Consider the following 24,291-nt stretch of genomic DNA (forward strand, 5'->3'; position numbering starts at 1 on the left):
TGGCAGTAGGAAACCCTCTACGAGAGCCATGTACCTTGCCAAGTGGAAGAGATTTTCAGTCTGGTCGGCGCAGCACCATTCGCCCCCATGCTAGCTTCAGTGCCGCACATTCTGGACTATCTCCTCCATCTGAAGCAGGAGGGTCTCTCGTTGTATTTTGTAAGGGTGCACTTAGCTGCCAACTCGGCCTTCCACCCGGGCAAGGACAAGGTTCAGCTCAGGCTTCACCCTGCTTTCCTCCTGAAGGTTGTATCGCAGTTTGACATCAGGATATCTTTCTCCTGGTATTCTACCATAAGCCATATTCCAGTGGCAGGGAGCAGAGACTCCACTCTCTTGGTGTCCGCAGGGCGCTGGCCTTTTACATCAAGAGAACAAAACGGTTCAGAAAATCAGTCCAGTTGTTTGTGGCAGTGGCGGACAGAATGAAAAGACAGTCTGTTTCATCCCAATGCATCTTGTCAAGGATAGTGTCCTGAATCAGTGAGTGCTAAAACCTGGCAGATGTTCCCGCACCTCCGATCACTGCACAGGCTTCATCTACAGCATTCCTGGCTCAGGTTCCTAACCAGGAAACCTGCAGAGCGGCGACGTGGTCCTCCATACACACTTTTGACGCACATTATGCAGTTACCCAGCAGGCCAGAGACGATGCAGCCTTCAGACGAGCAGTACTCCAATCAGTGGACAGCTCCGACCCCACCTCCTGAACTTGGCTTGAGAGTCACCTGGTTGGAATGGACATGAACAAGCACTTGAAGAAGAAAAAACGGATACTCACTTCTCGTAACTATTGTTCTTTGAGATGGTGTTCATGTGCATTCCAATACCCATCCTCCTACCCCTCTTTCAGAGTAGCTAGCTAGAAGGAACTGAAGGGGTGGCGGGTCGGCAGGGATCTATATTGAACGCCACGAAGGTGCTACTCCAGGGGGAGCCCAGCCCAGCCCAGCCCAGCGGATGCTGCTTCCGGCCACCATGCATGCGTACACCTGATTGGAATGGACATGAAAAATGCATCTCGAAGAACAACAGTTACGAGAAGTGAGTAACCATTTTTTCTGCTCAGCAGCAGAAAACCATCCACCAGGGCCACTTATCTAGTTAAGTAGAAGAGGTTTACTTGTTGGTGTGCCCAGCATCACACACCTCCGCTCCAAGCGCATATACCACTTGTCCTGGAGCACCTCCTTCACCTGAAACAACAGGGCCTGGCAGGGTCATCCATCCGGGTACACCTCACTGCTATCTCGGCCTTCCGCCAGGGAGAGATGAGGCGTTCCATGTTCGCCAACCCCATGGTAGGGCGTTTCCTCAAGGGCCTGGAAAGGTTATATCCACAGACTTGACAACCTGTGCCTGCATGGGACGTTAATCTGGTCCTCTCCAGACTAATGGTGCCCCCTTTCGAACTGTTGGCAACTTGCTTCCTTCTGTATTTGTTGTGGAAGGGGGCATTCCTGGTTGCCATCACATCAGCTAGTAGTGTGTCTGAGTGGAAGTTCCTATCCAGACGGTGTTCCTAGCCAGTATGTGGGAAAAACCCATGTAGGAGAGCTTGTGTCCTCAACACAACTACAGTTGAGTCTGAAATGTTTTGAGAAGTTTTAAGGAACTTTAAGGATTTTTTTTTTTAAATTGAGTGGAGGTCTAAGTCTTGATAAAAGCATGGACTCAATATGTTTTCTTGAAGGTTTAGCATTTTGAGATGAAAGAATGACTTGGGTTCAAATACAGACTTTGGTTATGTCAAGGCTGAAGTGCCAAAGGTGGGGGCCCGCAAGGACTCTAAAAATTAATACTCGCCACTCCAGGCTTGTATTAAACTCCCAAGGTTACAGTTTTTCTCTGACCTTGGATGGGTAGATGCTGCCACCACTCAAGTGCAAAACCCCTTTGAGAACTAAGGAAGGCACACTTGGGAATTCCTTCTTGTCGCATACCCTCAAGCCCTTTCACCCCTCTTCCGGGGAAGAGCTGAGAAAGAAAAACAAAGGAAATCAGCTGTTGCCTCCAGCTAATTAAACAACATGCACAAAACTCTTAAGACACAAAAATCCAATCGTGTTCTTAAAAAGATAAATTTTATTAAAAACAAAAAGAAAGAAAATACATGTGGAAATTCAGGGTATTGCTAGTTTTTTTAAAAAAAAACTTACAAAGATTAAGCATCAAGAATAACATTCTTGAGTCCAGTTTATAGGTTACAAGCAAAACAAAAGCATTTGGGGTTAGCACAGAGGAGTTCACAAGCCATAAAGAAATAAAAAAGAGATAAAACTAATCACGTCTTCCAAGACATTTCCTGATGTACTTACATATCTGGGTTTTCAAATGAGTAGTGTCTAGGTGTGATCTGATGATTTTTCATACCTGTCCCCAAGCTTCTTACAGCATCACAGCTCTGTTCCCTCTCTCTGGAGAACAACAACAGACAGACAAAGGTGAAGTCTTGTTTTAATTTTAAAAAGTTTTAACCTTCCCATTGGCTCTTTTGGCCAGGTGCCCACTCACGTTTTTTTAAACCCTTTACAGGTATAGCAAGTAGAGAACAGCTACTAAGAGGGATTTTATAGCTAACTGGCTGGCTGGGTCCATAAAAGGGATCTTACTCTCCCCCCCCCCCCCTTCATTATCACAGGTTATAAGTGAAAAACTAAGTTGTTTAGGCTCATCCTAATCCATGTTTTTGCACATCACAAACCTACTCTTCACCTTTAGAAGCTGATTAAAATGTAGCCCTGGTCAGTAGTCAGGCAAATTCTTACCAGTTGGCTACATGGTGATCTATGTGAAATATGTTGGTCTCTGTCCAATTTCCAGTAAACAGTGTCGAGATCACAAATTTAAAATTTTTATTAAAGCTAATGTTAAAAAAATTATATAATACATAGGTTGGGAAAACAGTGTCTGTGCATCTGTGTATAGTGCTTAGTAAGTACATAATCAGCAATAACCCAAATTTAGGTGAGTAGATTTAACAATACAGTTTAGATATTGGAATCCGAATACTCGGGTGCATCACTCATGAAAAGTTGTACAGAGATTTGGTTGTGGAAAGCAAAATATATCAATGAGTGGAGATTGTCCCTCAGTAATTGAGAATTAGGTTGGTTGTCTATTTAGAAAATACAATCCATGAAGAAAGTATTTGTTACTTTCCAGACTGCACTTCTCATCGGCACTCCAGCTCATCCCCCCCTGCTATTGCCAATATTGGTGATGTGTTCTATGTAGCCGTCCCTCGACGCACCTGATTGCGTCTGACACTATGAGTTGCCGCATCAGCCAAGCGTAGAGTTGACCGATTCCGCATTCTCTCAGAACTTGCTCATTACTGGGGTCCCATGCGCCTAAGGCTCCAACAATCAGTGCATGTGTCTGGACCTGGTAACCCTTTGCTCTCAAGATTTTGGCCCGAGGGGCATATTTCTCTACCTTTCGAGCTCGGGCATTATGGAAGGCCGGGGTCCTGTTCTCGAAGGGCACTGTGACGTCCACCATGATGATCTTCTTCCAGTCCTCATTGGTGATGACCGTGTCCGGTTGCAGTTGGCTGTTGATTCCGGGGATGGTGGAGTTTATGGCAACCTTCCCACAGGTGGTGGGATGGCTCTGGCCAGGCGATCGTGGATGACGTTGTGTCGCAGCTGCCAAGCTCTCGAATGGGGCTTGCAGCTACACAGGATGTGGGGTAGCATCTCCTTGGTGTAGCCATACTTCCTGCATCGCTTGTCCTGATTCCCATGGCAGACAGCTCCGTTCAGTGGGACGCAGTTGAGCCAGGTCCTGTGGATGAACCTCCAGATGGCAAATCGTGTGAAGCTGCCCCTGGGGAGGAAGTGATTGCTGGCGTTATTAAAGATGGCCCGGTTTTAGCTGACTTAGGGGTCCTTCCTTGGTCTGTCCATCCCAGATCTAAGCTTTCTCTCTAGGGGATATGTCAATCTCCTTTATATTCAGAGTAAATATTAAAAGCCTAAGTGAGTCAGCAAGAATTAACCTGCTGCTACTTGAAGTGTTCCTGCACCTGTTAGCAAAGTGAAATAACAGAAGTATCTTACAGAAGTGAAGGATTGAATGAGCATAGAGATGAGACTGTCCTCTAACCCTAAGTGGTCCCTTCAAACAATAAGGCAGAGTTTGCACTGTTCCTGGCCATGCTATACCTTTTCTGTAAATAAATCAGTGATTTCATATTCTAGTTATTCGGCTGCTTTTCACAAGCATCCCATTCACACATATGATTAAAAATAAAAATTAAAAGAATTAATCAGCACATAATTCCAAGTTTTGACTCGAGAGGCCCAGGACTGGAATAACAAGGGTATTACAGATCAGAATTAAAGTGCACTGACAGAACTGTGGGGGGAAGCTTGCACAGCACATTCCTGCATTATGCTCGGCTCTAGCCAGTGTTGCTATTCAGTCACTTTCATGAGCACTAAATCAGTTACAACTTAAAAAGCAAAACAGAGAATATATAAATTAGAATACCAAAAAAGCTTGAAATAATGATCAGTAATCATGGCTTTCACACTTTTTCTATCACTAACCAGACTTCATTTTGGAACTCAATCTCTTCATACAGTGTGATTGTCTTTTGCAAGAATTGAACAAACACTTTTGGGGGATAGCTTTGGACAGTCAGTAATTCATCTATATAATTTTATTAATAATTGACGAGCCAAAGAAACAATTGCCCTAGAAAAAGCAATTGAAAGAAAACAAGTAGTATTCTGATCATAATACGGAAGTTCAGCAGAAAACATTTAAAACATATTATAAACTAACAAAACAAACTCATCACTCAGTGTTAATGTAAGTTCTGTCTCATTCCTTTTGGTTTTCTCCATTCTACCTTTTTCAGATGTTCATTGTTTTGTAAAGTTCATAACGCTCAAAATATAGTTTTAAAAATACTTAATCTGGTATTGGATCATATTTATGCAGCTTCATCAACTCCATTTGCTGTCCATATATGAAATCTTAGATTGGAAGAATTATCACTTCAGTAAATTGCATTTCACAAGATAACGTTATGTTTGTTTTGAGATCCCTCTGCTTTTTATTTCCTTTAAGTGTGGTTCTTGTAGTAAAGTATTATGGATGATACAATGTTAAATTAATGAATCAAAGTATAAATGCAGGGTCCCTGTTCTGGTTGTCTCGTGCGTTTGACATATTTCTAATGGGCTCTGAAAAGAAACCATTTATCATATTCTTTTGTCCTCTTTGCTAATGTAAAGAAGAGCTTTTTTAACGTTCCAATTGACTTTTAAGCCAAGTTCTTCATACCAAACTTAACAAGAGTGAGGCAATACATTCCCTTTGTTTACATCAGAGATTTACTGCCCATTAGCTTTGACTCTGTTTCTCCTGAGTGGCTTTACATTCTTAGAAGATTAGACTCATGTAAATATTGTTCTCTTTGCAGTGAAGAACTACGCAAAGAAGTACGCCAGCTGAAACGTGAACTACTAGAAGCAAAGCAAAAGAGAGAAGAAAATTCTACAAAATCAAAAGAAAAAGAGGAAGGTAAGCATGTTTTAGTTAGTTTCTCATCTTCAACATCTAGGATTATTGGGTTTCATGTGGATGAATTTAAACCAGATTGCTGAATTGGATACTCTGTAAGAAAAAATAGGAAAAAAAAATATTCCTTAAAAATTTACAATAGGAGCAACAAAAGTATACAAGTGTATAAATAAAATGGCATTCTGTACTGTATCAAACAAATTTATTTGTATGTTTGTTCCATGATATACATTGGTTGGAGAGCTGCTGCAGCTGAAATTTCCATTGCTGTTACCCTATATTACTGTATTCCCTAACAAAGATATATCTGTTACAACCTGTAATACAGCAAGATAATAGGCAGGTGCCTAACTTTAAGCATGTTAATAGCTCCATTGACTTCAAACTGCTACAACTCCTATGAATGACAGAACAAGGAGTAATGGTCTCAAGTTGCAGTGCAGGAGATTTCGGTTGGATATTAGGAAACCTTTTTCACTAGGAGGGTGGTGAAGCACTGGAATGCATTATCTAGGGTGGTGGTGAAATCTCCTTCCTTTGAGGTTTTTAAGATCAGGCTTGACAAAGCCCTGGCTGGGATGATTTAGTTGGGGATTGGTCCTGCTTTGAGCAGGGGGTTGGACTAGATGACCTCCTGAGGTCCCTTCCAACCCTGATATTCTATTATTCTTCTAATGATTTCAGTGGGACTATTCACATGTGTAAAATCAATTGCTTAAGTACCTTGCAGAATAGGGACCATAGAAAATATCTGCAGCTGCACAGATTGCTCTGGCAAAGTTAATGAAAAATATATGTTTTGTTGTATCCTTAACATTTTTCTTTGCTATAATGATTTTGTTGAGCTGAAACCACTGTTGTGGCAAAATTTAACTGGAAGAACATTTGATATAACATGAATCCAGTTCCGTTGCCACCCCTGAATCTGTTCATTCTTCTTTGAGTGATTGCATATGTCCATTAGACTAGGTTGTGTACATCTTATGCACAGGTGCTGGAGAGTTTTCTTTAGTAGTACCTGTACTGGGGGGCTCACCTCTACCCTAGTATTCTTGTGCTCTGAGCCGAGGATATAAAGAATGGAGCCTCCCCACCCATCCTTCAGTTCCTTCTTACTGACCATGGCTGGTGGTCAAAGCATGCCGTCTGTTTGTTCCTTCAGCAAACAAACCATTTTTAGTTAGTTTCTTGTTGTCAGTTATTCTTGTTGTCAGTTGGTACTCATTTTCAGGTCTTTGAGCTCTTTCTTTTGTCCTTCTTTTCTTTTTCTTTGCCAATTGTCCACTGTAACCCAATCACAGGCTGGAAAGGGTTTAATAGCTAATTAATTATGACAGGTGTCATATGTACCTGATTACTTGTTTCTCAACCAGATGGGTGGGACTGGAAGACATCAGGTGATAACTAAACAGATACCCATTCCTCATAAAAGGGGAGAGGGCTCAGTCTGAAAAGGAGAACCCAAAGGGACTCCAGTGAAGAAGCCTGAGCCAGAATCTGTAAAAGAGCAGAGCCTTCAGAGAGACTCATTCTGAGGAGCCAGTACTCAGCTTCAGAGCTGGAGGAGAAGACTCCAGAATAGCGTAAGGAGATTGAAGACAGAGACCAGAGAGAGGTAGATTTGTTGAGAGACTTTGATTAATAGTTCGAGCTTTCGTTGTCCCAAAGAGGTTGGACTTCAGATGTGTTTCAGTTAGAGGGGTGAATAGTGCACAAAGACAGATGTTCTGCAAGTGGCACTAGAGATGCAGATTCCTGAAACATCATGCTTTGGCACAAGGGAGGGCTGTAATGGGGCGTGCACAGTGGTGAGCTGGAGCCGGTTTGCACCGGTTCGCTAGAACCGGTTGTTAAATTTAGAAGCCCTTTTAGAACCGGTTGTTCCACGAGGGACAACCGGTTCTAAAAGGGCTTTTAAATTTAACCGGCCAAAAGTGGCGCCTTAGGCGCCGACTCCCAAGGGGAAAAAAAGCACCGGCAGCTCCCCGCCCCACCCCCGGCCCCAGCTCACCTCCGCTCCGCCTTCTCCCCTGAACGCGCCGCCCCGCTCTGCTTCTGCCCCCTCCCCGCGGCTTCCCGCGAATCAGCTGTTCATGCGGGAAGCCGGGGCAAGCTGAGAAGCCAGCAGCGGCTTCCCGCTCAGGCCCAGGGAGGCCGAGGTGAGCTGGGGCCGGGGGGCGTGAGGAGGGCCGCCCGCGCCGCAGCAGGAAACCCTGGGGGGCGCGCAGGGGAACCACTCCCCGCCCCAGCTCACCTCCGCCACCTTCGGCCTGAGTGGGAAGCCATGGCCTGCTTCTCTGCCCTCCCCAGCTTGCTGCCGAACAGCTGATTCGCGGGAAGCCGGGGGGAGGGTGCACGGAAAAGCAGATCGGGGCAGTGGGTTCAGGGGAGGAGGCGGAGCGGAGGTGAGCTGGGGCCGGGCATGGGGAGCTGCCTACCGAATTTTCCCCATGGGCGCTCCAGTCCCGGAGCACCCAGGGAGTCGGCGCCTAAGGCGCCACTTTTGATGTGATCAGTGGGGGAGTGGCAGCTCCCCCTGTTCCCCCCCAGCTATGCTCCCCTGCCCCTAGGAGCCAGAGGGACCTGCCGGATGCTTCCTGGGAGCTGCCCCAAGTAAGCACTGCCGGGACTCCCCACCTCGCCCCCCGGCAGGTGCTCTGGCTCTTAGGGGTGGGGTGGGCACCCACTATGGTGGCCCACAAGACCCTCCTGCCTGGTTCTGGGGGCAGTCGGGGACAGGGGAGGGGGGTGGATGAGACAGGGGTCCTGGGGGGGCGTCAAGGAACATGGGGGAGTTGGATGGGGCAGGAGTCCCGGGGGGCAGGGGTGGGCAACGACCCCCTCGTGGGGTGAGGAGGAAACCCATTGTTAAGATTTTGGCAGCTCATCACTGGGCGTGCACACCATAATATCCATTGTTGGTAGCAGTGGACTCTGCCTGGTGCTGTGGGAGACTATTCCAATGTCCCCTGGCTTCAAACTCTTCTCCAAGAGTCACAAACTGATGCTGGTGACTGGCCCTCACTCTCATATCCTGAAGTGCTTAGGTGAGGGTCACATCAGGGACAGGTGTTTGATTTCCCAAGACAAGAACTAAGGAGCAGAGAGAACAATCCAGGTTTTTCCTCTTGCAGGCCATTGGTACTCTCAACAAGAGAGAGTTCCTTCCTCTCCAGGAGTGCTCTCCTGGCCTTATCTGAGGATAGAGATGGGAAGAGATCCTCTTTGCCATACCTCAAAGAGGCACAAATGCTTGGGACATCCGCAACTGCCAAAGCAGAGAATGACTTCCACATCAGAGTCCTTGGTGTGGGGGGACTCAACCTCGGAGGCTAGCCACTCAGGTATCAAAAGTAGTACATGCCCTTCAGCCTACTCCTCCCTGGAGCTGCTGTCACATTTCAGGACAACTGCACCTGTATTTCTCCCCTAAGGTACAGCAAGGGCCCCCACTCTAGGCTTCCAGCTCCCCAGCCATTGGCTCTCTTGAGGACACCCATCTCTCTTCCTTCTGACTGGGCATTTCCAAGCTGTACAGTCCCCTGACTATACTGTGAAACCTGCAGCAAAAGACAGGCTGCGTAAGGAGCCCTCATTTGCCTTCTCTTCAGAGATGGTACACAGTGTAATTGCCACAGGGTAAGTTACCACACAGCTCTTTCTAAGAAAGCACGTTATAGTCTTAAGGTGAAAGCATTGAAGAGAAAACACCTTAGAAACAATAAAAGAACCTACATGTGTGTTAATAAGCTTACCAGAGATCACCCCAACTCCAACATCAGTTCTGGCATGTGAGCAGTCCTTCAAAAACCCCCACCCAAGTGTTTTCATAGATTCAGGTTCATAACACCCTTTGCTCATAACAAGAGCCCTCATGATTCTGTAAGTCATTCATTTATCCAGTTTGGGGCTTTGAAGAGACCGTGAATAGGTAATCAGCCAGAGAGTGGTTTTCTGCTCAAGGTTCAGCTTCAAAAAGATGGATTCGGAGGTGGGTCGTTTGCATTCCCTTCACCCAAGTTTCTCCTAGGAAATTCATTTCACACGTATTGTCCCAAAAAGTCCTCCGGCGTTCCTAATAGTTACCAGAGATGGTTTTTCTCCTAAAGAAATTCCATACAATCCTATTATAGTACATAAACTTTTGTAGTTTTAATACAGTGGACTCCTAAAATATTTGATTCAGTAAGGTTTAACTTAATCCCATAAGGTTTGTCCAGGATATTGCAGGATATTATATCTGTCACAGCCATATACTAGTGGCTTGACGAGGTCAGAGCTGTTGACTCCAGGGCCGTCAAGACAGACTACTTTCTTGGCACAGATGTTGGAGCCCTCACCTCTGTTCCAAGCCAGGCACAGGCTCATTTCAATAGTGATTGCCTCAGAGGCATACACAGCTGTGAAGGATCTCCTAAGCCTCTCAGTACCAGCCTTGCTGATTATTCAGGCTGACAGTGCCCTGCCAGACCTGTCACATGTGGTGCATACATTGACTCCCACATCAGGATCTTTTATGGCACCAGCAACTTCTGGTACTACTTCCAGCAATCTCAGTGCCAGCTCCAAGACTAACAGTAACTACTCTGCTGCAGCGCATGGTACCAATAGCTTGGAAGCCCCTGATGTCATCTGAATGGAATTTTTTGGTCTAGAAACAATTGTCCTTTGGCACCACACTAGTCCTATCATTGGTCCTACTGGTTACTGTGGGGAATGCCTCCAGCATCTAGAGCCTCTGTACTACAGAAATCAATTCCTAAGGAGGGAAGTCTCCCTGATACCAAAAGACCATCCAAAGTCCGTACCTGGCAACCAGTACACAACAGAAACAAATCCCTGATGGAGGAAGTTTCTCAATGCAGTACCAATAGACCACTTGATGTCAGTACTGAGGTTCTGTCAGACACCGAGGGTCAGCAATGTTTGCTGCCGGCTTCAGACAGTCCTCCAGCGTCAATAGTGAAAGTCCAGCTTCAGGTGGGTTCTAACCTGCCTCCTCTGATCGCATTGTCCTCTTCACCAGGTGAGGCCCTAGTATGAAAATCATCTTCTCTGGTACCAGATGATTTTAAGTCCTACCAGATGCTGCTGAAAAGGATGGCTACATCTCTAGGGATACAGAGTTTTTGGAGAAAAATCCCCACAAACTCATGCACATTTTACACCTAGCTGTGTCAGGGAAAGTTGCTCTCCCTATAAATGGTGCAGTTATGCAGCCTATAAAACCCATATGACAAACCCCATCATTTATTGCACCAGTGGCAAAGCACAGAGAATGCCAATACCAAGTTCCTCTGCAAGGGCACGAATAGTTTTAGGCTCACTGGCAGTGGGAGCAGCAAATGAAATACATTGCCAAGAAAGAGCAAAAGTGTCTCCCAAAAACAAGAATACAAAAAAATGGACCTTTTTGGCAGGAAGATTCAGCTGCAGGCTTACAGCTATTCATTGTGAATCATCAAGCCCTTTTGGCCTATTATAATTTTTCCAGTTGGGATGAGTTGGCCAGATTCCTCAGCAAGCTGCCAGATGACTCCAACATTCAATTCCAGTCTCTTCTTGTGGAAGGTCAGCTGGTTCCAATGTTTGTGCTGTAGGCTTCTCTGGCTGCGGCAGATGCAGCTGCCTGTCATGGCAATGTCAGTAACCAGGCGCCGCTCATCATGGCTTCAGTCACTGGGGAATCTTAGGTAAAACACACCACTGAAGAGCTCCCCTTTGAGGGCTGGGCATTATTTTTCTCAAAGACAGACAAAGCTACGCATGCGCTAAAGATTCAAGGGTAGTGCTGAAATCCCTAGGTCTCTTTACACCAGTCATGAAAAGAACAAAATTTTGCTCTCAATTTCTTCTGAGGCAGCAGTTTTACATACCTAGAGAGGCGGATTGGTATAGGTGTGAGCACAAGTAGGAAAAGAGGAGACCCCAGCCATTCACCTCTAGTGTTTCCACCATGTGCCACATAGCAGGCTGTTTAACTCCCCCATTAAGGACAGCATAATGACCATACTGGATGTCACTGAAAATCATTCCTTCTTTAGGGGCAGATTGTCACATTTGCTAAGTTCATGGCAGGCCATCACTTCAGACAAGTGGATACTAAGCATGGTAGAATCGGGGATATGCCCTGCAGTTCCTGTGTTCTCCACCCTTCACATCCGCCTTCCCTGTCCCTCATCAGGAACCCATCTCATGAGTCTGCACTAAGACAAGAAGAGCAGACTCTACGTTCTTTGGAAGCCAGAGAAGAAGTGCCCCCTCAGTACCAGGGCAGAGGGTTCTACTTCTGCTACTTCCTAATACCCAAAGCAAGAAGAGGTGTTGGGCTCATTTTGGACCTTTGGAAATTGAACAAGAACATCACGAAGGTGTGTTTCCATATGGTTTCCCTCACAACTACTATCCCTTTGTTAGATCTGGGAGATTGGTATGCTGCCCATGACTTGAGGGGTGCATGTTTCCATGTGTCAATCCACCCTGGTTACAGCACCTTCCATAGGCTTGTAGAAGGAGAAAACCACAGCCTCTCATCTCTGATGAGGGTTTTCATCCTATGAAAAGCAGTGTTTCACTCTCATCAGCCAGAAGAAAGAAATATCCATTGAATGTTTCATGTATTTTCATGCTTAAGTCTGGCAGTGAACAAAGAGAAATTGATCCCCACAATCCTCCAGAGAATACATTTTATCAGGGCAGTCCTGGACTCAACCCTAGCCAGAGCTTTTCTGCTGCTCTGAGGCTTCTAGCTTTATGAAACCTCTATGCATCTTTCAAGGACCATCTCTGAACCCCAGTGAAGAATTCCCTCAGGCTCCTGGGGCATATGGCAGTGTGTATTTATGTGACACCCTACCCTCCATGCCAGCCTGCATCTCAAGTTACTGTACCACCCTCAGATGCATCTGGACACACTAGTATGCATCTAAGATAAGGTTCTATCATCCCTGAATTGGTGGATGAACCAAAAAGAGGAAATGCTCCCTTCTCTATTCAAGGGCAGGCCACAGTCTCAAGTCCCTCTCAGATACTTTTCTCCTTTCTGGGGACAGAAGGCTTGCTCTGTGCCTACTGTAATAACAACAGTAGGGTTTCCAAGACTTGAGTCAAATGCTCTATTAATATTTAATTCAAGTCCCTATAGCTAATGTTGCTTTTATCTTATTGCTATTTGGTCAGTGAAAACCAATTTGGTGGATTTTTATAACTTTTATTTAAGAGCATAAACAATTAAAATGTTAACTAATTTCTTACATTTCCCTGAAGTACTAAACAACATGAAAACTGGATTGATTACAGTGTACATCATTAGTCAAATCAAGGAGTTAACAGTAATACATATTAGAATTAGTTAAAAAAATAATTTAAGATCCAGCAATTGGTCACATCTTTGCATGAGCACAATCAATAATCAAATCACAAAGTTAACATAACACCAATAATTGAGCAGCTTTTTTAGGCTTTTTATCTCTGTGCAGTTTACTTAGCAGCTTATACTTGTGAAAACAATGGGTTAAGATTTGGATCTTTATATACCCCAGGTGACCTTTAGAGATCTGTGATAAGATTTGCTATGAACCTAGGTTAATCAGTGCCCAGTAGTAATTTGTACTGTGAGCTTATATGCACATGCTATTAATGCCCACTCACCCTCCCTTCCCGTGTGTTCTTATTTATAGCATAACCCCATGTGTACAATTCATAATTGAAGGGGGTGGCGGGTAAGAGGCCATGCAAACCTTCCTTCATATTGAGGGAGGAGACAGATTTCATAATATATCTTTGGGTCTTCACTCCAAGGGAGGTGGACACCTGAGTGCTGGGGCAAGTCCCTTAAGCTGAGCCTTCCCAGAACTGATCTCAGCGTGTGTTTTGTTCTGCAGTTTGGTGTGGCCCTGCCTGTGTGTGTGCTAGAGAAAGCACTAGCCTGGGCAACATAGCTGTGGTTCTTGGCCTGCACAGGTTGTCCATCAGTGAACCCTTAGTCCTGCCTTTAGAGAAGGACCTGGTATCCCAGAATCATGGGCAGATGTTGCACCCAAACCTTCGGTCACTACACCTCACAGCCTGGTTTCTCAGTGAATAACACTAGAGGCGGCACACTTTTTGGAAGCAGTGCAGAATGTCCTACTTAATGGTAGGGAACTATCCACCGGGGCTACTTATCTTTAGTAAGTAGAAGCAGTTCTCTATCTAGATGGCTACCCACAATGTGTCTCCTATGCAATCTATAATTCAAAAAGATATTGGATTATTTTGTTACATTCATCAGAATCAGGTTTGGCATTCAGCTCTATCAACGTGCATCTGGCTGCAATTTTGGTGTTTTCATCCTTGTGTTATGGATTAGACTGTATTTTCTAACTCTATGACCATCATATTCCTTAAAGGCCTGGAAAGATTGTCCCTGCTCCACAGTGGGATTTGAACTCAGCCCTTATGGGTCCCCCTTTTGAACCACTGGCCACCAGCTGGTTGTTACACATCTCAGCAAAGTTTTCCTTTCTAATAGCCATCACCTCAGCGAGAAGCTGCATGCTCTGGTGACTGATCCTTCATACATGGTTTTTACTAGGGGAAGGTACAGCACAGGCTATACCCTATGTTTCTTTCCAAAGCAGTATCTGATTTCCACCTCAATCAATCAATATATTTTATGGTCTTCTTTCCAAAAGCACATTCTCATAAAGATGAACAAAAGCTTCACAATTTGGATGTTTGCCGAGTACTAGTTTTTTATCTGGAAAGAACAATGTTTTTTTTGTGGAACAAATGAAGGGGCATCCTGTAACAGTGCAAAGACTGTCCAAGTGGACCAGTTGTTTTGTCATGTGTTACAAGATCAAGGGCATTCAGAAAAGCTCTGTGTATCCAACCAGAACACTGTCACAGTTCAGGGCAACTGCTCCTGAATTTCCCCTTAGTGGTACAGCAAGGGCATTCACTCTCAGGTTTCTGGCTTCCTAGGTATTGCCTTTCTTGGATGGAGACCTACCTCTCTCTCCCTCCTGACTCTTGTATTTCCAGGCTCTACCAATTCCCTGCCTTCACTGTGTTATTCCCACAAAAGACAAGCTCCCTAAGTAGGCTTCTCTTGCCTTCTTTTCTGAAACTAATAGCCAACAGTTGTAAGTTACCACACAGCACTTCCTGTGCGAGCATATTTAAAAGCATTACAGAGAAAACATACTATAAACAATAAAATAATCTACATGCATGCTATTAAGCTTTCCAGAGATCCACCCAACTAGCTTCAACTTGGGCTCTGGCAAGTAAGTCCTTCAAACCTGTCCTCCCGTGTGGCCTTTTGTGATCACAAGTTCATAACAGCCTCAGCTTAGAACTAGAATGCTATCTTATGGGGCCTCAGTAGCCCAGCTCTTTCCAATGCTTCCCTAATATTGCAGCCCTTTGTGGACCAGAAGTCCTGTCCATTTGCTGGATCAGCAAGAAGAGTCTGTGTCATCTTAAACTAAGCCTATTTATTCAATAGTCCTTTTTAAGTCTATTGGTCCCTGGAGAATTCAGATTGAATCTTTGAACTGTCCTCGTGTAACAAGTGATCATCAGACAAAAGGCTCCCTCCTCAGGTCAAAGCTTCAAAGGATGAGTTTGTAGGTGAGGTTTTGCAATCTCCTCTTCCCCCGTACTACCTACAAATTCCACTTCACACATATTGTCATAAAAGATCAATTGTGTCTGCTATATTGTTCAGCATAGTCTTTTGAAGTTCTCATTATCTCACAGAGATTGCATTAATCCTTGCTCCTTAAAGAAGCTATATAAAATCCAACAATAGTATACAGACATTTGCATTTACAATATAATGAACTCTAAAAATATTAAACTTAATTTAGTAGTTTAACTTAACTCCATAAGATTTGCCCAGGATATTGTCATACCTATCACAAGCACATTCAGCCTCTATGGTTTGGTGGGAAATGTCTCTGTTGTGGGACATGTGCAGAACAGCAACATGGCCCACACCTTTGCTAGATATTATGTGATTACTACCTCATTAAAGGAAGATGAGAATGTAAAAAAGTAGTTCTGTAGTTCTTCTTACAATGAGACTCTTAACCCACCTCAAATGGAAACTTCTTGGGAGTCACCTAATAATGGACATATGCAAAATCACTCGAAGAAAAATGAGTCACCTTCTTGTAACTGTTGTTCTTCAAGATGTATTGCATATGTCCCTTACATGACCCACCCTCCATCCCCAGTGCATCGGAGTCTATCATCTCAGAGCTTGGTACAAAGGAACAGAAGGATGGACAGGACAGCTCCTCCCTTTATACTCTTGTCTCAGATCTTAGAATTTGATATAGAATTTAAAAATAGATAAATGAAAAATAGGCCATGCGAACTATAATACTATCTTGGTGGTCTGTTCCTTATGCTAATATCAAAGAATTGTGATCAAATGTTTATTGGAATGATGTGTTCATTGACTTTGAAAGATTTAATAACATTCAGAAGTCCATGGCAGGATTACTGAGCCCAAGATTAAAACAGAGATGCTACTACATGAAAGAAGTTAAACATGAATATGTTCCAGTCAAAGAAGAAATGTTGATTAATGCTTAATTAAGTGAAGCACAATATTGAAACAGTTAGATAATGTCAAGATAACATGTTGTGGTTAAAAGAAAAGGAGTACTTGTGGCACCTTAGAGACTAACCAATTTATTTGAGCATGAGCTTTCGTGAGCTACAGCTCACTTCATCAGATGTTTACCGTGGAAACTGCAGCAGACTTTATATACACACAGAAATCATGAAACAATACCTCCTCCCACCCCACTGTCCTGCTGGTAATAGCTTATCTAAAGTGATCAACAGGTGGGCCATTTCCAGCACAAATCCAGGTTTTCTCACCCTCCACCCCCCCACACAAATTCACTCTCCTGCTGGTGCTAGCCCATCCAAAGTGACAACTCTTTACATAATCAAGTCGGGCTATTTCCTGCATAGATCAAGGTTTTCTCACATCCCCCCCACCCCCATACACACACAAACTCACTCTCCTGCTGGTAATAGCTCATCTAAACTGACCATTCTCCAGGTTTAAATCCAAGTTAAACCAGAACATCTGGGGGGGGGGGTAGGAAAAAACAAGAGGAAACAGGCTACCTTGCATAATGACTTAGCCACTCCCAGTCTCTATTTAAGCCTAAATTAATAGTATCCAATTTGCAAATGAATTCCAATTCAGCAGTTTCTCGCTGGAGTCTGGATTTGACGTTTTTTTGTTTTAAGATAGCGACCTTCATGTCTGTGATTGTGTGACCAGAGAGATTGAAGTGTTCTCCGACTGGTTTATGAATGTTATAATTCTTGACATCTGATTTGTGTCCATTTATTCTTTTACGTAGAGACTGTCCAGTTTGACCAATGTACATGGCAGAGGGGCATTGCTGGCACATGATGGCATAGATCACATTGGTGGATGTGCAGGTGAACGAGCCTCTGATAGTGTGGCTGATGTTATTAGGCCCTGTGATGGTGTCCCCTGAATAGATATGTGGGCACAATTGGCAACGGGCTTTGTTGCAAGGATAAGTTCCTGGGTTAGTGGTTCTGTTGTGTGGTATGTGGTTGTTGGTGAGTATTTGCTTCAGGTTGCGGGGCTGTCTGTAGGCAAGGACTGGCCTGTCTCCCAAGACTTGTGAGAGTGTTGGGTCATCCTTTAGGATAGGTTGTAGATCCTTAATAATGCGTTGGAGGGGTTTTAGTTGGGGGCTGAAGGTGACGGCTAGTGGCGTTCTGTTATTTTCTTTGTTAGGCCTGTCCTGTAGTAGGTAACTTCTGGGAACTCTTCTGGCTCTATCAATCTGTTTCTTTACTTCTGCAGGTGGGTATTGTAGTTGTAAGAAAGCTTGACAGAGATCTTGTAGGTGTTTGTCTCTGTCTGAGGGGTTGGAGCAAATGCGGTTGTATCGCAGAGCTTGGCTGTAGACGATGGATCGTGTGGTGTGGTCAGGGTGAAAGCTGGAGGCATGCAGGTAGGAATAGCGGTCAGTAGGTTTACGGTATAGGGTGGTGTTTATGTGGCCATTGTTTATTAGCACTGTAGTGTCCAGGAAGTGGATCTCTTGTGTGGACTGGACCAGGCTGAGGTTGGTGGTGGGATGGAAATTGTTGAAATCATGGTGGAATTCCTCAAGGGCTTCTTTTCCATGGGTCCAGATGATGAAGATGTCATCAATATAGCGCAAGTAGAGTAGGGGCTTTAGGGGACGAGAGCTGAGGAAGCGTTGTTCTAAATCAGCCATGGTTAGTTCATCCTGCTAGGTGCTACGGTAACACAAGTAACAAATAATAATCCTTGATAATAGAAAGTATGAAGAAAACATTCAGATCATCTATTTTGATGTACCTAGAATTACTAGTAACATATGTTGTGATCTAATTCTGCAGTAGAGACATTTCTTTTATATGACCGTTTGTAGGTGGATGCATAGGAAAATTACTAAGACGGTACACAGTTTGATATATATATATATGGTAGATGTCGCAGTTACCAGGTGAACTGGCACTTTTGATCCTTCCTGTTCTCTTGGAGCTCACCTTCTCAGGGTCTGTGACCATCACGTTCTACTTGGGATGGAAATCACATGATTCTCCCACTCTGACAGTTATTGGGTTGCAGGCTCCTATGTAATCAACTGTGATTATCTCAGCAGATCTGAGTTAGGCTCAGAGACTGCACATCTAGACCAACGTTGGTAATCAGTAAGGCTAAGATTTTGTCACGGTTATTTTTAGTAAAAGTCACGGACGGGTCACGGGCCATAAACAAAAATTCACGGAAGCCATGACCTCTTTATGACTTCTGCTGCTGCAGCTCCATGGTTTCCATGGTGGCGGGGACCTGAGGGTTTCCCCCTCCTCCCACAGCAACTTTCAGCTGCCAGGGGGCGCCCCCTCAGCCCACAGCAGCTGGGAGCTGTAGGGTGACCATACTTCCCAAAGAGAAAACTGGACACCCCCAGCCGCTCGCCCGAGGCATCCCCCTCCCTCCTCGCGAGGCTGTCGCCCATCACTGGAACTCTGAGGAGGGCCCCCTTAGGAGTCTGTCACCTGTCACTGGAACCTTGCAGGGGGCTGCCTGACCCTGCTGTCCCGAGAACCCTGCCAGGGCCCTGCTGGCTGCCAGCTCCAGAGTCCCAGAGCCCTGGGGCTGAAGCAGAGAATGTCACAGAGGTCTTTGGAAGTCACAGATTCAGTGACTTCCATGATCTCTGTGACATAAACGTAGCCTAAATAATCAGCAACCAAACAGCCTTCTTAAAGCACAGAATCATTTAATTCATACAAAAACATTTAAGAAAAAATGTATCTTGAAAAACAAGCCTAAACACAATACTTGCTTCTCCTTAATGCCTACCTGGATCTGTGAAGGCCCAATTCCTTTAGACACACCCATAGAGCCTTTCACTCTGTCAGAATGTCCCTTTAGACAGACAGCTTCTTGGCAAGTGCCCCTACCATTCCAGGAATCAATAACCTTTTTAACAGTTTGTAGTCCTTTAATCTAGTAGATCTCAGCATTGCAAAACAAGATTTACAGCATGTTGGGAAAAGGATACAGGATCATTGAAGCTAACAGCTGGGCCCCATTGTCCTTCCAGTGTGTACCTAGATCAGGGGTGGGCAAACCTTTTGGCCTGAGGGCCACATCTTGGAATAGAAATTGTATGGTTGGCCATGAATGCTCACAAAATTAGGGTTGGTGTGTAGGAGTGGGTGAGGGCTCTGTTTGGGGATGTGGGCTCCAGGGTTGAGCCAGAAATGAGCAGTTCAGGGTGCAGGAGGGAGAAGGGGGGAGGGCTCTGGCTGGAGGAGCAGGCTCTGGGGTGGGGCTGGGTATGAAGAGTTCGGGGTGTAGGAGGGTGCTCCGGGCTGGGATCTAGGGGTTCGGAGGGCGTGAGGGGGATTAGGCCTGGGGCAAGGGGTTGGGGTGTGGGGAGAGGCTATGGGGTGCAGGCTCTGGGCAGTGCTTACCTCGAGCGGTTCCCGGAAGCAGCAGCATGTCCTTTCTCCAGCTCCTACACGGAGGCGTGCTGCCCTGCCTGCAGGCACGGCCCCTGCAGCTCCCATTGTCTGCAGTTCCTGGCCAATGGGAGCTTCGGGGGCAGCGCCTGGGGTGGGGGCACAGCGCAGAGCGGAGCCCCATGGTTGCTCCAATGCATGGGAGCCGAAGGAGGGCAATGCTACTGTCATAAATATAAAGGGAAGGGTAACAACTTTCCTGTATACAGTACTATAAAATCCCTCCTGGCCAGAGGCACAATATCCTTTTACCTATAAAGGATTAAGAAGCTCAGGTAACCTGTCTGGCACCTGACCAAAAGGGGACAAGATACTTTCAAATCGGGGCGGGGGGGGGGGGGGGGGGAGGAAGGCTTTTGTTTCTCTGTTCTGTGTGCTTGCCGGAGAGAGATCAAGAAAGCAAGCAATCCAACTCCATTAGAATTAGTAAGCACTAGCAAGGAAATGCATTAGTTTACTTTTGTTTTGGCTTTTGATTTTCTCTGTGCTGAGAGGAAGGTGTATTCCTGATTTTCTTTTTGTAACTTTAAAGTTTTTGCCCAGAGGGAAATCCTCTGTGTTTTAAATCTGATTACCCTGTGAGATTAGCTTCCCTTCTAATTTTACAGAGGTGCTTCTTTTACCTTTTTTCTTTCTAATAAAGTTCTGTTTCTTTTAAGAGCCTGACTGATTTCTCTATGGTCCTAAGAAGTAGGGTTTTGGGTCTGTGATCACTTTGTAACCAATTGGTTCTGATATCATTCTCAAGCCTCCCCAGGAAAGGGGGTGTAAGGGCTTGGGGGGATATTTTGGGGGAATAGGAACTCCAAGTGGTCCTTTCCCTGATTCTTTGTTAAATCACTTGGTGGTGGCAGCATACCCTCCAAGGGCAAAGAGTTTGTGCCTTGGGGAAGTTTTACCCTAAGCTGGTAGAAATAAGTTTAGGGGGTCTTTCAGGTGGGTCCCCACATCTGTACCGTAGAGTTCAGAGTGGGGAAGGAACTCTGAAAGCTACTGCTTCCGGGAGGCGTGTGGAGCGGCCCTCAACCCTGCTCCCCGGCTGGACCGCCGGAGCGGAGCAAGCCCCAGACCCCGCTCCCCAGTGGGAGCTCAAGGGCCGGATTAAAACAGCTGGTGGGCTGGATTTGGCCTGTGGGCCGTAGTTTGCCCACCCCTGACCTAGATGTTCTTAAACCTGGGAAGCCACTGTGTTGCTTCCCTGTTTGTATTTCTCAAAGCCCCAGTAGAAATTGGACCAGTGCATTCACACAGGAAAATCTTATAAGCCAGCCTTGAATAACTTCCCCTCCCTGACCAGGTCACAATAGGTAGACAAATCATAAATGATATGGTTTTTTGATACGGCATTTGGTATGTGGGCAATTGGTGCAACGTTGCTATAATTCAGTAGAATAACATTTTTTTCATTTGATTTTACATGACATAAGCTATAGGAATAAGACTTCGTAGAAATGTCTTTTTTCCTCCTGCTGCTGCTTAATGTATTTTAGACTTGTTTCTTGCCATCTTCGTTCAATGGTGTCACTATCGCTATTTGATAGCTGTGTATTAGAAAAAAAGCATTTCAATATATCAACTGGTTGATGATCACACTAAGTACCCCAATTTTAGTTCTTTTGACCTGAGCAGGCAATCGGCTTAGACCCTTGGATGTTAGATTTCCCTACAAATATCCCTGCTTGTATAATTGCAGCTAATAGTCATAACATTTTCCACACTTCAGGTGATTTTAAAGGAACAATAACAACAGGTAGTTCAAATCCAAAATTAAGGTTTAGTGCTTGGAGATGAATTTTGTAAAATCTAATACTAATAGAAATGTCATTGTGAATCTTTTTTTAATTTACGTGAAAACAGTTTAAATTTTCAGCACTCTTAGGCATTGCAAGATTATGCAATCCCCGGAGAATTTGGAACCTAAACTGAGTATAAATTAACTAGAAACAAGTAGAACTGAATAGTTTCTCTTCATTGTCAAATCCAAAGTACAAAAAAGAAAAGAAAAAGAAAAGAACAGCATGATGAAAATAAATTGAATTTTTCTTTTTAAAAGTCAAAGGTAAAATTAGTAACAGGATTGTTAATTGTAATTTAAATTGTTTTAAAAGATTTTGAAATTCCCAAACTATCTCTTTAATAAACGTATTAAAATATTTAATATTGCAGTATTATGTGGAAAATAATGCTTGTTTATTTGAATTATATGCATTATGTGAGCCTGCAAGGTGATGGGCTAATCACCACCTTACAAGAGGCTATTCAGAATCAGGGTGTACTTAAATGAGTATTAGAAAAGATCCAAGCACTTGTTGAACAACACATCAGTTTGCAGTCATTTCTAGTTATATCTGTGGTTGAAAGAAATGTAAAATACAACCCATTTCAGGGGTGGGGGAAAAGCAAAACAAAGTCTATATGAAACCTCAAATCTCTAATTTAAATACAGTAACTAGATACAGTAAAAGCTGTGTTATCTGGCACTTTATCAACCAGAAACCTCTATTAACTGACATTTCTGATATCTCCCAATACAAATCTTCAATCTAGTAACCAGGACTAGAATACTGCCCAGGAGGTTATGCAACTGCACATTCTGCACTCTCCTTTTATGCATAAGAGGAAGAAGACCAGTAAGCAAGCTGATATAAGGGACTTATTCAAAAAAGAAGCTTCCAGGGTGTGTGATAGAGTCATTACAGATTCAGCCCCATCTCCTACACCTTTTACATCTACGAGGATAATTGATGTTGATAATGATGACCCTGAGGCACTGCAAGATCCTGAAATGCCTTCTGAATCATCAAAGAAAGATTATGTTCAGTTTTCAGAGTAGCAGCCGTGTTAGTCTGTATTCGCAAAAAAAAAAGAGGAGTACTTGTGGCACCTTAGAGACTAACAAATTTATTTGAGCATAAGCTTTCGTGAGCTAGCTCACGAAACCTTATGCTCAAATAAATTTGTTAGTCTCTAAGGTGCCACAAGTACTCCTTTTCTAATTACGTTCAGTATAGTTTTAGTATTAAGTGTATTTTTAGTGATCTGGGTGTATGCCATGCACTGCCCATAGTGATATGTAGTGTCATAAGATAACCTGCTGTGCAGTACTACTAGTGGATCGGTGAGTACCTGTGTCATAAATATAAAGGGAAGGGTAACCATCTTTCTGTATACAGTGCTATAAAATCCCTCCTGGCCAGAGGCAAAACCCTTTCACCTGTAAAGGGTTAAGAAGCTAAGGTAAACTTGCTGGCACTTGACCCAAAATGACCAATGAGGGGACAAGATACTTTCAAATCTGGAGGAGGCGGGGGGGACGGGGACAACACAAAGGGTTCTGTCTGGCTATGTGATGCTTTTGCCGAGAACAGATCAGAAATGCAAGCCTTCCAACTCCTGTTAAGTTAGTAACAGGATAGTAAGTAATCTAGCTAGAAAATGATTAGATAGTAAGTAATCTAGCTAGAAAATGCATTATATTTTCTTTTGTTTAATGGCTGGTAAAATAAACTGTGCTGGAGGGAATGTATATTCCTGTTTTTGTGTTTTTTTGTAACTTAAGGTTTTGCCTAGAGGGATTCTCTATGTTTTGAATCTGATTACCCTGTTAGGTATTTACCATCCTGATTTTACAGAGGTGATTCTTTTACGTTTTCTTTAATTAAAATTCTTCTTTTAAGAACCTGATTGATTTTCATTGTTCTTAAGATCCAAGGGTTTGGGTCTGTGTTCACCTGTACCAATTGGTGAGGATTATTATCAAGCCTTCCCCAGGAAAGGGGGTGTAGGGCTTGGGGGGATATTTTGGGGGGGAAGACGTCTCCAAGTGGTCTCTTTCCCTGTTCTTTGTTTAAAATGCTTGGTGGTGGCAGCGTAGGGCAATCTGAGCTTGTAAATAAAGAAAGGATTTAAAATCTCAGTTATGATTCGGGCTGCAGATTTGTCACAGCACTTCTATAGCAAAAATCATGAAGCAGTCATGGTAAATTTAAAAAAGGTCACTGTTTAGAGGGGAAATGATGTGTAAAGTCACAGGCATGAAAATTCAATTATTGCTGTAAATACAATATACATAAATCTCACCACTGCCACCTTCTCACCCCACCAAGGAGCACTCACCGTCACCTGCAGCAGCCACCCTCCACCTTGACACTGCAACCCTAATTGCTGCCTGGCGAGGAGGGGAGTGAAGGAGCGAGCCCACCCCACACTTACTCTATAATGGCAGCTCCTGTCCCACAGGACTGGGCCTGGCTTCCTGCTGCGGGTGTTGCAGCCTGGTGCATAGCGTAGCAGCACCACTCAGGTTTGGCCCAGCTGCCCCTCCTTCATGACAGAGCATCCCTTTGCCTCAGCCTTGACATCCTTATAATTAGAGATGGCACAAAGTTTGATCAAGATTCAACTTCCCCAAAGTTAAGGCTGTTGGGAGTCCTTCTCTGCTAGATCAAAAGGTTTTGTTTTGTTTTAACTTCTATATAGATATCGATACATAGATTAGTTTAGCTGTTAGTGTGCCACTTGATGTGAAAACCAAGAAGGGAGACGAATTTTTTAAGTGTCAAATGAACATGTATAAGAAGGCCTAACTGGGAGGATCTCAGGGCTGTTTTCACTTGAAACGCTACAGCGACACAGCTATAGCACTACATTTGCGCCACTGTAGCCCGTCTGTGTAGAAACTCACTACAGCGACAG

General features: G+C 44.3%; 1 protein-coding gene across 4 annotated transcripts in view; it reads left to right on the plus strand.

Annotated features, from left to right (window-relative positions):
• The window catches only part of CWC27 (CWC27 spliceosome associated cyclophilin), a 229,332-nt gene that overhangs the window by 139,843 nt on the left and 65,198 nt on the right, over positions 1 to 24,291 (plus strand). For all 4 annotated transcript variants that reach the window (XM_073344054.2, XM_073344053.2, XM_073344051.2 and 1 more), the window contains one exon: positions 5,438 to 5,538. In XM_073344054.2, the coding sequence (XP_073200155.2) occupies positions 5,438 to 5,538 (101 nt within the window). The remainder of the gene's footprint in view (positions 1 to 5,437; positions 5,539 to 24,291) is intronic.

The sequence above is a fragment of the Lepidochelys kempii genome, chromosome 5 (genome assembly GCF_965140285.1).
Source record: "Lepidochelys kempii isolate rLepKem1 chromosome 5, rLepKem1.hap1, whole genome shotgun sequence".
Classification (NCBI taxonomy): Eukaryota; Metazoa; Chordata; order Testudines; family Cheloniidae; genus Lepidochelys; species Lepidochelys kempii.